The sequence below is a fragment of the Drosophila erecta genome, unplaced genomic scaffold, assembly GCF_003286155.1.
Source record: "Drosophila erecta strain 14021-0224.00,06,07 unplaced genomic scaffold, DereRS2 tig00000021-arrow-pilon, whole genome shotgun sequence".
NCBI classification, from domain to species: domain Eukaryota; kingdom Metazoa; phylum Arthropoda; class Insecta; order Diptera; family Drosophilidae; genus Drosophila; species Drosophila erecta.
Genome location: NW_020825198.1, coordinates 9600098 through 9613576, shown reverse-complemented (window position 1 = coordinate 9613576; position 13479 = coordinate 9600098). Strand labels below are relative to the sequence as shown.

At 45.8% G+C, this 13479-nt stretch overlaps 8 protein-coding genes across 8 annotated transcripts; 3 read left to right on the top strand and 5 right to left on the bottom strand.

Moving 5' to 3' along the window:
• Nucleotides 1–8: 8 nt before the first annotated feature.
• Nucleotides 9–1193, bottom strand: LOC6545622 (heat shock protein 27). The gene has a single exon (XM_001972120.3). The coding sequence runs from the start codon at nt 1039–1041 to the stop codon at nt 403–405; it is 639 nt and encodes a 212-aa protein (XP_001972156.1). The 5' UTR covers nt 1042–1193; the 3' UTR covers nt 9–402.
• A 1323-nt stretch (nt 1194–2516) lies between these two features.
• Nucleotides 2517–3406, bottom strand: LOC6545621 (heat shock protein 23). Its single transcript, XM_001972119.3, has one exon. The coding sequence runs from the start codon at nt 3290–3292 to the stop codon at nt 2729–2731; it is 564 nt and encodes a 187-aa protein (XP_001972155.1). The 5' UTR covers nt 3293–3406; the 3' UTR covers nt 2517–2728.
• Nucleotides 3407–5451: 2045 nt separating this feature from the next.
• Nucleotides 5452–7238, top strand: LOC6545620 (heat shock protein 67B1). The gene has a single exon (XM_001972118.3). It carries the CDS (start codon nt 5592–5594, stop codon nt 6927–6929), a length of 1338 nt encoding a protein of 445 aa, XP_001972154.1. The 5' UTR covers nt 5452–5591; the 3' UTR covers nt 6930–7238.
• A 353-nt stretch (nt 7239–7591) lies between these two features.
• LOC6545619 (heat shock protein 26) lies at nt 7592–8603 on the top strand. The gene has a single exon (XM_026976819.1). It carries the CDS (start codon nt 7810–7812, stop codon nt 8434–8436), a length of 627 nt encoding a protein of 208 aa, XP_026832620.1. The 5' UTR covers nt 7592–7809; the 3' UTR covers nt 8437–8603.
• A 106-nt stretch (nt 8604–8709) lies between these two features.
• On the bottom strand, nt 8710–9621 carry LOC6545618 (heat shock protein 27). The gene is made up of 2 exons (XM_026976820.1): nt 8862–9621; nt 8710–8776 (listed from the first exon to the last, which is right to left on the bottom strand). Exon 1 carries the CDS (start codon nt 9556–9558, stop codon nt 8956–8958), a length of 603 nt encoding a protein of 200 aa, XP_026832621.1. The 5' UTR covers nt 9559–9621; the 3' UTR covers nt 8710–8776; nt 8862–8955.
• A 335-nt stretch (nt 9622–9956) lies between these two features.
• LOC6545617 (heat shock protein 22) lies at nt 9957–10970 on the bottom strand. Its single transcript, XM_001972115.3, has one exon. The coding sequence runs from the start codon at nt 10679–10681 to the stop codon at nt 10160–10162; it is 522 nt and encodes a 173-aa protein (XP_001972151.1). The 5' UTR covers nt 10682–10970; the 3' UTR covers nt 9957–10159.
• A 313-nt stretch (nt 10971–11283) lies between these two features.
• On the bottom strand, nt 11284–12258 carry LOC6545616 (rhodanese domain-containing protein CG4456). The gene is made up of 3 exons (XM_001972114.3): nt 11801–12258; nt 11580–11739; nt 11284–11519 (listed from the first exon to the last, which is right to left on the bottom strand). The coding sequence occupies exons 1-3, from the start codon at nt 12003–12005 to the stop codon at nt 11465–11467; spliced, it is 420 nt and encodes a 139-aa protein (XP_001972150.2). The 5' UTR covers nt 12006–12258; the 3' UTR covers nt 11284–11464.
• Nucleotides 12259–12361: 103 nt separating this feature from the next.
• On the top strand, nt 12362–13363 carry LOC6545592 (heat shock protein 67B3). Its single transcript, XM_001972113.3, has one exon. It carries the CDS (start codon nt 12561–12563, stop codon nt 13158–13160), a length of 600 nt encoding a protein of 199 aa, XP_001972149.1. The 5' UTR covers nt 12362–12560; the 3' UTR covers nt 13161–13363.
• The last annotated feature ends 116 nt before the right edge of the window (nt 13364–13479 follow it).

Below are 13479 nucleotides of genomic sequence, written 5' to 3'. Positions count from 1 at the left end.
TCGACAGCTGACTTCTTTTCGTATTTATTGTATTCGTTTATTCACAAATGAAATGCAAAATTCTCCCGAGTGTTGCGCCTGTTCTTGTTACAAAAAGTATAAACTCAAAGGGAGCAATGAATTCTCCAGTTGTTTAGCCTAATCATACACACTAACATGGTTTTTTTTTAAGCATTATGATATATGGAGATTAAAATCTCTTAGCCTAGGATGTGATGATGTGTGTGAATGTGTTCGTGAGCGGGTAATACATTGGGTGTGTTTGTGGTGTATCCTTTTTTTTAGTCTTGCACTCTCCGAGCAGCGCTGCAACACTCCCGTTTTCGCTTCTCCTTTTAAATTCTTCTTTCTCTCGTTCTTCGCCAGCGAATCTCGTCTTCTTCTTCCTCCTCTTCTCGTTCCTTACTTGCCGGTCTCCATTTTCTCGCCGCCGCCATTTTCGGCTTTTCCATCGCCAGCTTCGGGTGCCTTGACACTCAAATGGGCAGGACCTGTTTGCTGGATCTGAACAATGCGCTCCGACTTGGCCTGCTCCTTGCTGGGCGGCGGCGGGGCCTTGAGGGTCAGCACACCGTCGGAGGAGACGGTGGACACCACATCGTTGGGGTCAAAGCCCTTGGGCAGGGTATACTTGCGCACGAAATGACGCTGGATCATTCCATGGCCATCCTCGCGCTCCTCGTGCTTGCCCTCCACCACAACAGTCTGGTCCACCACCTTGACGGTCAGCTCCTTGGGCTTGAACTGCGACACATCCATGCACACCTGGAAGCCATCTTTGCCCACAGCGGGCAGCAGAGAGTTTTGACCTCCCGAGGAGCGACGCGGCACCAGGTGATGGTGGTGGCCATGGCTCCTCTCGTACGGCGAGTAGCGACGCCGACCCACACCCAGGTTGCTGGGCAGCATCAGGCGACGCGGATGGAACAGATCGTGAGCATGGACGCCAAAACCGAAGTCATCCTCCAGCAGATGTTCCCAGTCGTTGCGGTAGTCGTGATCCAGCTCGCGGGCCAAGTGCAGCAGTGGTACAATCGACATTTTTGATTTTTTTTCTCTTTACGCACAATCCAGTCTAGACAAAGAAAACTTTTTCTTTAGTTTTTTTTTTTTTTTGAGCTAAGCTTCCTTCAACGTTTGCCTTCAATTTTTGAGTTTCGACTGTGCTCGAGCGACGTCGACGCCGGCTTTTTATACCGACGCTGGGCTCACACACACTAGTGCAAGGCAGCCAGGGGCGGATCTTAAATAAAATGATGGGGGGCTGTTATATTTTGTAGGTTCTGGCTCCAGAGAAGGTTGTCGCTTTGAACCAGTAATGCAAATATAATAATATTTAGATATTAGTTATTCTGCGCTTTCGAAGCCATTGTAAGTTATCGTTATCCTTCAGATTTAAAAATTTAAGCAATCCCTTTTAGCCCCTTCAATACGTCCCTGATATCAACAAACTGTTTTCTCTCGCATGTTCTGGCTCTTTCTAGCACAGCCGGCTTTTCATAGAGTGAGCGAGAGGGCGCTAGAAAGTTCTTGACTTTTCTTTTCTGGCTGTTTCTCTTTGCGAATAAAAAGCATAAAGAACAGTTAAAATGCAGTACATAAGTACGTATGTACATACATTTGTATGCAGATATATTTATTTAAAGCATTTTCTTCTCTTATCGGGCTTTTTTAAACGCTGTCTTTTCAGAGTGCAACGGAGCTTACATTTTCATTGGACAAGTGCATTGAACCCTCGTTTCGCTTCGTACTGCTCTCCCACCGCACACACACACACCATCATGTTTGCCGTTCTTTTGTTTGCTGCAAACATTTTTGCAGTTGCCTTGCCACTGCTTCGCGAAGTGGGAAAACGGGGCAATTGGAGATTTTGCAAATTATTTGCAGTCTGTTGCAAGAGTGGATTATTGTACATACACATGTATGTTTTAAATCTATGCGCCCTTTGTTAGACATTTAACCGAAATCCATATTTTCAAAAACTTATGTATTACCATTTAAGTACATACAAATGTATGTATACATATGCATGTATGTATTTTCGAAAATGTAAAACATAAAGTTGAATAAAACATCTATGTATAACATACATACATCTGTATATACATATATATATGTATGTACTTGTAGAGATGTCCCCTTGCAGAAATTCCTTAAAAAGAATAGAAAGAAAATGAAATGTGCATACAGACATGTGTATATTTTTATGTACTTACATACATATGCATGGCATGGTGTACTTATGTATGTGTATATACATACATATGTACGTAAGTATTTAACCTTGAATGCGCTTCCCTGCATTCAAGAAGTTTCCAATGTATCATGAATCCTAAGTAATGTAACTTGTTTAGGACAGAATAGTTAAATAAAAATGCCATTTTACGTGACACACATATCCAATGCTGAAAGTAAATTCTAGAAATTGGCACCATAGGAAAAGGGCCTCCCTCAACAATTCCAATAAGAACAGTAACCCAAACCCAACCAGAAAAAACTGACCAAACTCAGGCATATGTATGTATGTAAGTTTACTTGTTATTTTATTTTTTATGGGTAATATTAATTCAGCCAATTTAGTAATACATATTCCAAACTAAGATTAAAGCAGGACACCCTTAATGGCTAATGTGTATGGGAGAGGTGTCCATGGGTAACTACAGCTTATAAAACAGATGTATGACTTTGATAATGGTTAAATGCAGACCATTTCTTTGGCACGAATCCTCTACTTATCGTTGCCGTTGTCCTGCTCCAACGCCTCCTTGGGATTCTCCTTCACATTGAGATGGGCGGGTCCCACCTGCTGGATCTGAACGATGCGCTCGTTGGCCTTATCCTCGATGGCCGGTGGCTTGGGCACCTTGATGGTTAGGACGCCATCGGAGGACAAGGTGGAGGCCACCTTATCGGCCTCATAGCCGGGGGGCAGAGCATAGCGGCGGACAAAGTGACGAGTGATGAAGCCATGGTCATCTTCGCGCTCCTCATGGTTGCCCTCCACCAGGACAGAGTCGTCCTGCACCTTGACCACCAGTTCGCTGGGCTTGAAGTGCGACACATCCATGCACACCTGGAAGCCATCCTTGCCGATTTTCGACACGGCACCCGACGATCCCGCCGAGGAGCCCACCTGTTTCTCCAGCTGGCGCAGCTGCTGCTCCATCGGTCCCACAAGGGCCAAGTAGGGATTCCTCCTCTGTCGCTGGCAGTAGTAAGGCTCATAGAAGGGCACCATCGACATGCGGCCCAAATCGTCGGCGAGGCTCAACAACAATGGTAGGTTTGCCATTTCTGAATTGCTTCAAGATGATTCTCCTTCAAAGTAATAAACTTCCTTTGCAGATAGCTTACTTTCGCTTAGCTGTTATCGCTTTGGCTTTTTGAATTCAACTGACGCCGGTTGCACGAAAGTGCCGGCTATTTATACAACCACCCGCTGTCGTTGTATGGGTGCGACGGTCGTCGCTGTGTGTGTGGGGCACAAACATCGAGAAGGGGCACGAAACTTCTCGGGCTGAAAATATCACAGAGTTCTCGAATTTGCCGGAATTACGCATTATCTGCCATTGAAAGTGAGAGTATCGCTATGGAAAATGAGCAATCTGCTGGGGGAGTGGGTATGAAAAGGCCTGGTGGAGTGATAAGTCGCATCAGCACAGGCAAATATTATGTGTATATACCAGATAGGAAGGTTGGAGTACATTCCCCGGAGGATGGAGTACTTTCGCGAAACTTCGAGACTGCAGAACAGTTCTTCCCTTCTTTTTATGGCCTGGCATTTAAGCTATTAACTTTAATTAATATCCCAGAAAGGGGGTCTAGATTGGGGGAATCTAATTAAACTACATAAATGGTTAATGGTTTACTAAGTCTGGGCTGTATGTCAATTATTACCCTCATCAGTAAGAATGTAGAGAATGTACAAACATAGAAGGATTTAAAGGATGTGTTTTTGTTCATGAATGTTTTGTAATACAATATATGTATAATGCAGTCTGGTATGCACACATTTTTATACATATGTACAAAAAAAACAGTTAATAGTAAATAAAGTGTGACTCATAGTAATTTAATACATTATATTTTACTTTGTTTTAACCAAATCAAAGAGCAATTAATTTACAATTTCTTGTTACAGTTGCACTCAAAAACCATATATGTAATACTATGAAGGTACTGCTATAGAACTCAATACCTAGATGTTATATCACTCAAGTTTTTATTTATGGCCCCATTTTTTTTGTCGCCACTCCTCCAATGGAGCACTATGTGCCCTGGGCATGCACAATCCGACGCCAACGCAATGGAAGTTGTCTATTCAAAAAGGTGGTCACATAATGTGCGAGTACGCCCGTCCGGCGGATCTGTTCCCCATGGTTAGGTAAATGGGAGCAAGTACCAAGTACATGGGGAGTGTATCATATGTACAAGGGGGCATCTCGAACGCAGCAATCTCTGAAGGTTTTTGCTCTTTTCCGACTGCAGTTGGCATATACACCATACATACAGATATAGGTATACATTCATATATAATATATATACAGAATTGTATCCCGCAGCTGAGTTCGGGGCCCCACAAAAATGTTAGCAAAGTCTCCACTGTCTGGCCCCCGTCTGGATGTTGTTGTTGTTGTTTTGCTTTTTGGAGCTTTTCAACCGGTTGCCATCGAATCGCTTGCACTTGGCTATGTAACCATATACGAATCCAGCATATCATCGTCATCTGTGTGGCAGGGTACATGCATATATGTAAGGCGGTTACCATATGTATGGGTTGCCCCAGACGCTGTCATTGCGCATGTTTACGCGACGCCGGCTTGCCAATCCTCCAGCTCTGGCAACAGCGGATTTGTAGCTTCCAGGCGGCCCAGCCAGCTGTTGTTGTAGTTGTTTATCGCCGGCGACTCTACTCGACTCCGCATCGGTAACCGGCAATCGGCACGAGACTCAGACTCTCAGCTGTTCGCTCAATGCCGGCAATGGGAATTCAGCTGCAACACGACCACTTTACATATACGCCGTCTATATGGATATATGTGTATATATCGCCGGTCCAAGGGAGATGGCATCTCTGCACGGGGGGATTTTTTGTGCATATATCCCTCGATTTCAAGCCGGTTTGCCTCTTTTCTCTCCTGTTTTTTTTTTTTTTTTTGGTTTTGCAACGCTGCAGTTTGGTTTGTCTGGTTTCGCCCTGGAATACGAGTACTTTCTTTGTTCTCTGGCAATCTGTCGTATGGGAAAAGTATCTCTTATTTCGGTTTATATAGCAGAAAACGGCATAGTACATGGCAAGACTGACTGTTTTTATGGGTATCCCTGCCCCTGGGCGAGTTCTCTGGAGGAGTTGCATAGTTTTTCGCCTGGGAGCTGGCCTGGAAGCCGACTGGAAGTGACCAGGTTTTCCATTCAGCGCTGCACAGCCGCTTAAAAGCGTCGACATTCAGCCATAAGGGCTCAAACGCAGTCCAGTTGGAGGCCAGAACGGATCGCCGCCGGTTCCCAGACGAAACTAATCTCCGCAAGACCTAAAAAAAAAGATATAAATATACATAGGAGCACCCAAACCAGATAGGAAAAAAGTGAAAATGTCGCTGATACCGTTCATACTAGATTTGGCCGAGGAGCTGCACGATTTCAATCGCAGCCTGGCAATGGATATAGATGATTCGACCGGATTCGGGTTGTATCCGCTGGAGGCCACCTCACAGTTGCCACAGCTGAGTCGGGGGTTGGGGCGTGGGAATGCGATGATGTGGGTGCCCATCAAGGGTCAGCCGGCGGCGCAGCATCGCCATCATCCGTACAATCGTGTGGCCGGAGCCAAGACTGTTTGCTGCAATAAGTCGCTGGTGGAGCTGGAAAAGGAACTGGGCGATAAGGGCACTTCCGGTGCAAGTGGCAGCGCCAGTGGCCAACCGGCGGTCAGCAAATCCGCCTACTCTGTGGTGAATAGGAACGGCTTCCAGGTGAGCATGAATGTGAAGCAATTCGCCGCCAACGAACTGACTGTGAAGACCATCGATAACTGCATCGTGGTCGAGGGCCAGCACGACGAGAAGGAGGATGGCCACGGGGTGATCTCGCGCCACTTCATCCGCAAGTACATCCTGCCCAAGGGCTATGATCCCAACGAGGTGCACTCGACCCTCTCGTCGGACGGGATACTGACGGTCAAGGCGCCGCCGCCACTTCCAGTCGTCAAAGGTAGCGTGGAACGACAGGAGCGCATCGTGGACATCCAGCAGATATCGCAGCAGCAGAAGGATAAGGATGCGCAGCCGCCAAAGCTGGCAGAGGTAGAACAGCAGGCGGCAGCTAGTGCCACCACTTCCACTTCAAATCCGACTGCACCCACACCCACTTCCACTCCCACTACTTCGCTCACTCTCGCCGAGAGCAACGGCAATGGTCAGGAAGAGACAGAGATGGAAGTGCCGGCTCTTTCGCCCTCCCTTTCCAATGAGGCTGCTGCTGCCGCTGCTGTTGTTGCAGTGGAAACCCCTTCCACTGCAGGAACCACTTCCAGTGCCAACAATGGCGTTGCAGAACCAGAGTCAATGGAAGTGGCGGTTGCCAAAAACGAAGAGACTGCCAAAGTGGATGAACCCACACCCAATCCCGTTATAAGCAGCGAAGAGGAGCAAAAGGCAGAGGATGCAAATGCCAACGAAGTGCCCGTTGCCTCGAATAACGGGAATGGAGCAGTCGCAGCACCCGAGGACGTGGAAATGCCGCTGGCCAAGAAACCGGAAACATCCACGGAAGACAGCAAAGGGGAGCAGGCGGAGAAGGTGGATAAATTAGAGAAAGTGGAGGAGAAGGGCGGCGAGGAACTGGCCGCCGTGGATGCGGCCATACTTCTGGCCAAAAACCAGGGCGAAAACGGAGCCACTGCAGCCAAAACCGAGGAACTGGCCAAGTGAAGACTGAACTAAAAAAAAAACATAAATGATAATTAAGAAGAAATAATAATCTGCACGGTTAGGCGTGCGTTTTATTCCATACATGTTTCTTGTGTTTTCTTTTGCATTTCACACAAATAAAAAGAACCGAGAAAGCTGACGGGAAAAGCACTCAATTACTAAGCGTGGGAGATAGCGGGCGATATATGGATGTATGTATGATTTCCTAAAAACATATGTGACAACAACTACAAGTATTCCAGTAAAACTTAAAGACAGAAACACGAAATAATGTACTTAACAATAAAGAGGAAAACCAGAATAAAGAAACTGACGTGTTGTCTCATTTGCCGTTAGCCGGCTGTTTCTCTTGTGCTCTTTCTAGAAAATGCAACAACTCTCTAGAAACTTCGGCTCGCTCACGCACACGGGCGCACACTGCAAAATTTTCGCTCAAAACAAGAATTACATTTTGAATAATGCCCAAAATTCGCGGCTTTTATTGGCTAAGGTTAGTACATGTTATTAATTTTTTTAAGAACAACATTTAATTTATATTTTATAAAAAATATTTTCAAAATTGTGCCCTAATGAATCAATTGCTACAAAGCAATATACAGTATTTCTCTCTGTGCACGCTCTCTCGCTCTCTTTTCTCTTTTTCTGTCACTTTCTGGACTTTTCTAGAAGAGCTCCAGCAGGTATAAAAGCAGCGCCGCCTGGCGAACACAGCACAGATCGAATTCGAAACTCGAACAGTAAACAAGTCGGAGCCCAAAAGCAAAACTTCAAAAAAGAAAAAAAGGATAAAATACCTTTGCTTGCAAGTTCATTCAACCTAACCAAAGAAAAAAAAAATATTTTTCCACCTCAAAAAAAAACATAAAAAGGAGAAGTAAAAATGTCGCTATCTACACTTCTTTCGCTTGTGGACGAGCTCCAGGAGCCCCGCAGCCCCATCTACGAGCTTGGAATGGGATTGCATCCGCATTCTCGCTTCGTGCTGCCACTTGGCACTCAGCAGCGCCGTTCCATCAACGGATGCCCTTGCGCCTCGCCGATATGTCCATCGTCGCCCGCCGGCCAGGTTTTGGCTCTACGTCGCGAGATGTCCAACCACAACGACATCCACTGGCCGGCAACCGCCCAGGTGGGCAAGGATGGATTCCAGGTGTGCATGGACGTCTCCCAGTTCAAGCCTAGTGAACTCAACGTGAAGGTGGTGGACGACTCCATCTTGGTGGAGGGCAAGCATGACGAACGCCAGGACGACCATGGTCACATTATGCGCCACTTTGTGCGCCGCTACAAGGTTCCCGAGGGCTACAAGGCAGAGCAAGTTGTCTCGCAGCTGTCCTCGGATGGCGTGCTCACCGTCAGCATTCCCAAGCCGCAAGCCATCGAGGACAAGTCCAAGGAGCGCATCATCCAAATCCAGCAAGTGGGACCCGCTCACCTCAACGTTAAGGCGAATGCCAGCGAGGTGAAGGGCAAAGAGAACGGAGCAACCAATGGCAAGGACAAGTAAAGGTGCCACCAAGAAGATCATCTTTATTGTACTCCTAATATCACCCATCATCATTCCCCCACTTAATTGTTCCTAATTTATTGCATTGCACTTGTAATGAACTAAAAGACTAGAATACTCATAATAATTTAATAAATCATTTGTACACCTGGTGTGAAATTTTACAAGTTCTGTGAATTTTGTATTATGATAGTTGCTTTGGATAGAGCTGTCATTCTGCCTTTAAAATAATATTGATTTGGAGATTCGATTTGGACGATAATTTCATTTGTGCGCGAAGGGGTCCGTCTTCGTAAACGCCAGTGTTTACCAAATATTTATTGCGCATTTTATATATTACCTACGGGTACAATTTGTATTTTATTTATGTTTGAATCCAATTTAAATGTTCGGCTGCACTTGCTTGCTGTCCGAAAATAGTTCACCTTGAGTTAGGCGAATTCGATGGGTGGGTTTGGGGTTTGGTAAACACATCCACTGTTTGCCTTCCTGATTTTTGATAGACGGTGCACTGGTGCTCTATTTCCAGGGCAGGGCCAGCTTTCCAGTTTCATGGACGCGGACCAATCTCTCGCCGGGTGTGTAGTACTTGGCTGGCGGCGGTGGTGGAGCCTTGATGGTGAGGATGCCATCGCTGGATATGTCCGAGATCACCTCATTGGCATTGTATCCGCGTGGCAGGAGATACTTCCTCACAAAGTGGCGCTCTACCAGCCCATTGGAGCCCTCGTCGCGACGATTGTGATTTCCCTGGACGATGACATAGTCGTCATTGGTTTTGACCACAATGTCGTGCGGATGAAACTGTCGCACATCGATGTCAATCCGGAATCCCTTCTCATCCACATGGACACGCTCTCCGGAGTAGTAGTTGTCCCACCTCATTGGATGTGCCCATTCATATGGCGTTGACTGGATCAACTGATTGCGCACTCGACGCGAAACCACTTCATCCAGAGGTCGGAGTAAGTCACTCCTGCTGGTGTGAGTAGATGGCCACCAGAGACGCGAATCGTCCCATAAATACGGATATAGTTGAAAATCGTACGGTGTGTGGTACAGCGGACGGGGTCGATCAAATTCACGCGACAAATCGCGATATGTGGTAGGCACCAGAGACATTTCTTGCCGGGATTAGGGCAGCGATTCGCTTACGTTCGAGTCCGAAAATCTTATAAAATTTGCCGCCGCCGCCGTCAGTTCTTTTATAGATGGCCGACTGGCCTCGCCGGATGTGGATTGCGGATGGCGGATGGCTGATGGCGGAGACGATAGATGAGTCATCCGGACGAGGCGCATCGGACGGGATCGAAACGAATCGGATCGGCCAAGTGCAGCGGTGAAGGCGAGGCCAACGAGCTGCACACGACAATATAATGGCCAGTTGGACCCGCGTCAAGTGGCTACGTCACCAGAATCATCGAAGGAAGCGGAAAAAGATAGATGTCCAAGGTGTCAGACGATTGCAAAGAAAATGGAAAGTATTTTTTGGGGCATATAAATTGTATCTCCATCTAATGTATCTTTAGATCATCTATGTTTCAAATATTTATTTTCTTCTGCAAACATAATTAACAATGTAGGGCTTGCGGGCTACCGAATCACAATTGTTTTAAAATTAGCTTGTTAATTTAACAGGAACTTAAATTTGAAAGGTGTTGGAATATCTAAACATAGGGGTTCACTAGCATTTGATCAGGTTTAGTATAATTTCGTCTTATCCCTACTGACTGGCTTTGTTACTGGCCTCCTCGGCGGACTTCTTTGCCGGCTCGCCAGTTTGCTCGATGGTCACCTCTCGCTCCTTGAGTGTCTCCTGCACGGCTGGAGGATTGGGCACACTGATGGTGAGGACGCCGTCGCTGCTCAAAGTCGAAGTCACCTTGTCCGCCTCGTATCCTTCCGGCAGGACGAAACGTCGAAGGAAGTGCCTGGAGCTATAGCCACCTTGTTCAGCTTCCTGCTGCTCCGATTTTCCCTCCACCAGGACAACGCTCTCGTCCAGCACCTTGACCTTCAGCTCGCTGTAGTCCTTGACGTCCAGGGTGAGTTTGTAGCCATCCTTGTTAACGGTGGCCGGCGGGGCGAACTCCTGCTCCTGCCAGCGGGCAATCTGCTGCCAGTTCCTCGGAAGCGCCACACTCCAAACGGGCGGCTCGTGGATGAAGGCTTGGAAGGGCGACGAGAGGCGTGGCATGCGGGCCATCTCCTCGGCCATTCTCCAGAACATCGGTAAGGAACGCATTATATTTGATATGCTTGGTAACTTGATTTGCTAAGTCTTTAGACTGCTTATGGCAATTTGATAAATCTGATGAAATTCCAGCTAATTGTTATCTTTAAAATATTATATATAGTTTCTTGGCTATTTTAAATATTTTTATAATCTTGTCGTCCTAAGCTTGAACTCTTATTTAACTTTGAAATTTTCCTCTTAGCTGGCGAAATTTGAGTTTATTTGACTTTTTTCGAGTTGTTTGCTGTTGGTTTGTTTTTTTTGAACTGAGAGCGCGGTGCCCAACTGGTGGCTATTTATACTCTCGGCAGAGAGGAAATCCATATAATCTAGAAAATGCCGGCACTCTCTCGAATTTTCTTCGCCCTTTGCTGATGCAATTTTCCGCTTTGCCTGAAATCGGACAATGGCATTTAGTTAGGGGTTGTTCACTGTTACTTAGAGAACTTCGTAGAAGTTTCTGGGGCTCTCTGGGTGTCCAAATATTACTTTATTTACCTTTTTATTTAGCACTTAGCGAAGTTCTCTCTCGCTGGCGCCTTGGGGAAGGTCAGTTTTTGAGAGAGCACCAAAAGAGAGTGGGAGACAGAAATTTTTAGAGAGTGCTGAGCTTTTGAGTGCGGGTGCATGTGTATTGTGTATGTGTATTGATAAGCTTTCCATGGGCGTAGTTTAAAACTTTAGATACATTTGAACATAGATATATGAGAAATAAATTGTTATTGTTATTTGATTGTTTCAGCATTATTTCTATTATTTTATTATTTAGAAATACATATGGCCTGGTTACAGTCAAAGTCCTTCCTTTTGAGCCCATTCATTCCAAGAGCCTTTGTAGATCACCACACTAAAATGCACACGTATCCGATATAAAATATTGCAACTATAATGACATTAAAAAACTCACTTGCTGTATCCCTGACTTTTGGCAATTTTCTCTGCCTCCAAAACTCGATTTCCCGACCGGCAAGTGAATATGATTCGCGACTGCTTTTCCGGCTTCGACCTTTTGTATTTGTTTTTGAAAGCGTTGCCATCCAGATTTAGGGCTTTGTCCAGTTCATCCACTAAGTAAATAAAACCACATTGTAATATATGTATGAAATATTAGGGAAAGTAGTGTATTACGGGGTATATTGATGCTGGCTGGAATGAAGCCCGTCTGCTGGAGCTCTTCCCGTCGCCGAACGTCGATAAGATACACATCCGGATGGTTGGGCACATCCTTAACCTGTTCATAGGTGGCCATTGTGTTTATGGAGCGGAGCACGAATTTCCACCGGTTCGCCAGCTGAATAACAACTGACTTGCCAGCTGGGCCCAGAAGATCCATTTATGGCGTTCGAGATTAGAGATTCGCGTAGGTAAATATGTACAAAAGTGCGTACTTGCTTATCGCAAGAGTATTGTGGTGTCGTCTTGTTTGTTCAGCTAACACTGGAGATTCGAATTGCTTCCCCCGCCCGTATTCGATTTCACTTTGAGTTTTAAATTCAATTATTATGGCATGATCTCGAATACAGCGCTTGCTATGTGCACCCACTTTATACCTTATAGCCGCACATCTCCGAAAGCTTGGTCCCCAGAAGGTTCTCAGATGTCTCCCCAGATTCTGCAAAACACCCAAGTAGTTGCTGCTCCAGAAAAGCTCTGTGGCAGTGGGAAAAGCTCTAGCGACTCTATAAAAGGACGCAGCTAAACCGTTAAACTCCACATTCGAGTCGGAAAAGTGAAGGTGAATTGTGCGCCGAACTGCAGTTGAGATTGTGGATTCCACCCCCCGCTGGCAAATCAACCCCTTGGATACTTTTTGAAAGGAAAACAGGTCGTCGGTTCAACGAACTTCCTTCCGCCAGATACACAAAGAAGTAAAGGAAAGAAAAGTAAAATGCCAGATATTCCCTTTGTCTTGAATTTGGACTCTCCGGACTCCATGTACTACGGCCACGATATGTTCCCTAATCGCATGTACAGGCGGTTGCATTCGCGGCAGCATCATGATCTAGATTTGCACACTTTGGGTTTGATTGCTCGAATGGGTGCACATGCCCATCACCTGGTGGCGAATAAGAGGAACGGGGAGCTGGCTGCCTTGGGTCGAGGTGGCACCTCAAATAAGCAGGGCAATTTCGAGGTCCACCTGGATGTGGGACTCTTTCAGCCAGGTGAACTCACCGTCAAACTAGTCAATGATTGCATTGTCGTCGAGGGAAAACACGAGGAGCGGGAGGACGATCATGGGCATGTATCCCGGCATTTCGTTCGCCGCTATCCGCTGCCCAAGGAGTTCGATTCGGATGCCATTGCTTCCACTTTGTCGGAGGATGGAGTTCTCAATATCACTGTTCCGCCATTAGTTTCCAAGGAGGAGCTCAAGGAGCGCATTATACCCATTAAGCACGTGGGTCCATCGGATCTTTTCCAGAATGGAAATGGTCATAAGGAGGCAACTCCTCCAGCTTCTGCTTCGGAGCCGGAAACCAAGTGAAGGACCCCCTATAGATTGCAGCCTCAGCAGCCAAGTGATTTCCCAAGACTCTCGTTTATCGTTGCACTAAAAAAAAGTCAAAAAATATCGCACAAGTCGTATTATATTTAATAATTTATTATTAGCTACATTTTAAACAGTCCAATCAAATTTTAAGACTAATCGAAATCAAGTATTAATAAACGAATATGAATGTCTCAGTAGTCAAACCTCTTTTATTAATAATAAATATATTGAATATATAAATATAAATAAATTAAAAGATTGCCTCTATCAGAAGGTACGAATTCAAATTCTTGGAACAACATCCACTTTCCTT

Excerpts from the sequence above, each read along its gene's own strand:
- LOC6545622 (XM_001972120.3), bottom strand. The coding sequence starts at position 1,041 with ATGTCGATTGTACCACTGCTGCACTTGGCCCGCGAGCTGGATCACGAC.
- LOC6545621 (XM_001972119.3), bottom strand. The coding sequence starts at position 3,292 with ATGGCAAACCTACCATTGTTGTTGAGCCTCGCCGACGATTTGGGCCGC.
- LOC6545620 (XM_001972118.3), top strand. The coding sequence starts at position 5,592 with ATGTCGCTGATACCGTTCATACTAGATTTGGCCGAGGAGCTGCACGAT.
- LOC6545619 (XM_026976819.1), top strand. The coding sequence starts at position 7,810 with ATGTCGCTATCTACACTTCTTTCGCTTGTGGACGAGCTCCAGGAGCCC.
- LOC6545618 (XM_026976820.1), bottom strand. The coding sequence starts at position 9,558 with ATGTCTCTGGTGCCTACCACATATCGCGATTTGTCGCGTGAATTTGAT.
- LOC6545617 (XM_001972115.3), bottom strand. The coding sequence starts at position 10,681 with ATGCGTTCCTTACCGATGTTCTGGAGAATGGCCGAGGAGATGGCCCGC.
- LOC6545616 (XM_001972114.3), bottom strand. The coding sequence starts at position 12,005 with ATGGATCTTCTGGGCCCAGCTGGCAAGTCAGTTGTTATTCAGCTGGCG. Across the intron at positions 11,740-11,800 it reads AGCCAGCATCAATATACCCC|TGGATGAACTGGACAAAGCC; the intron begins GTAATACACTAC and ends TTATTTACTTAG. Across the intron at positions 11,520-11,579 it reads AAAAGTCAGGGATACAGCAA|TGTGGTGATCTACAAAGGCT; the intron begins GTGAGTTTTTTA and ends TGTGCATTTTAG.
- LOC6545592 (XM_001972113.3), top strand. The coding sequence starts at position 12,561 with ATGCCAGATATTCCCTTTGTCTTGAATTTGGACTCTCCGGACTCCATG.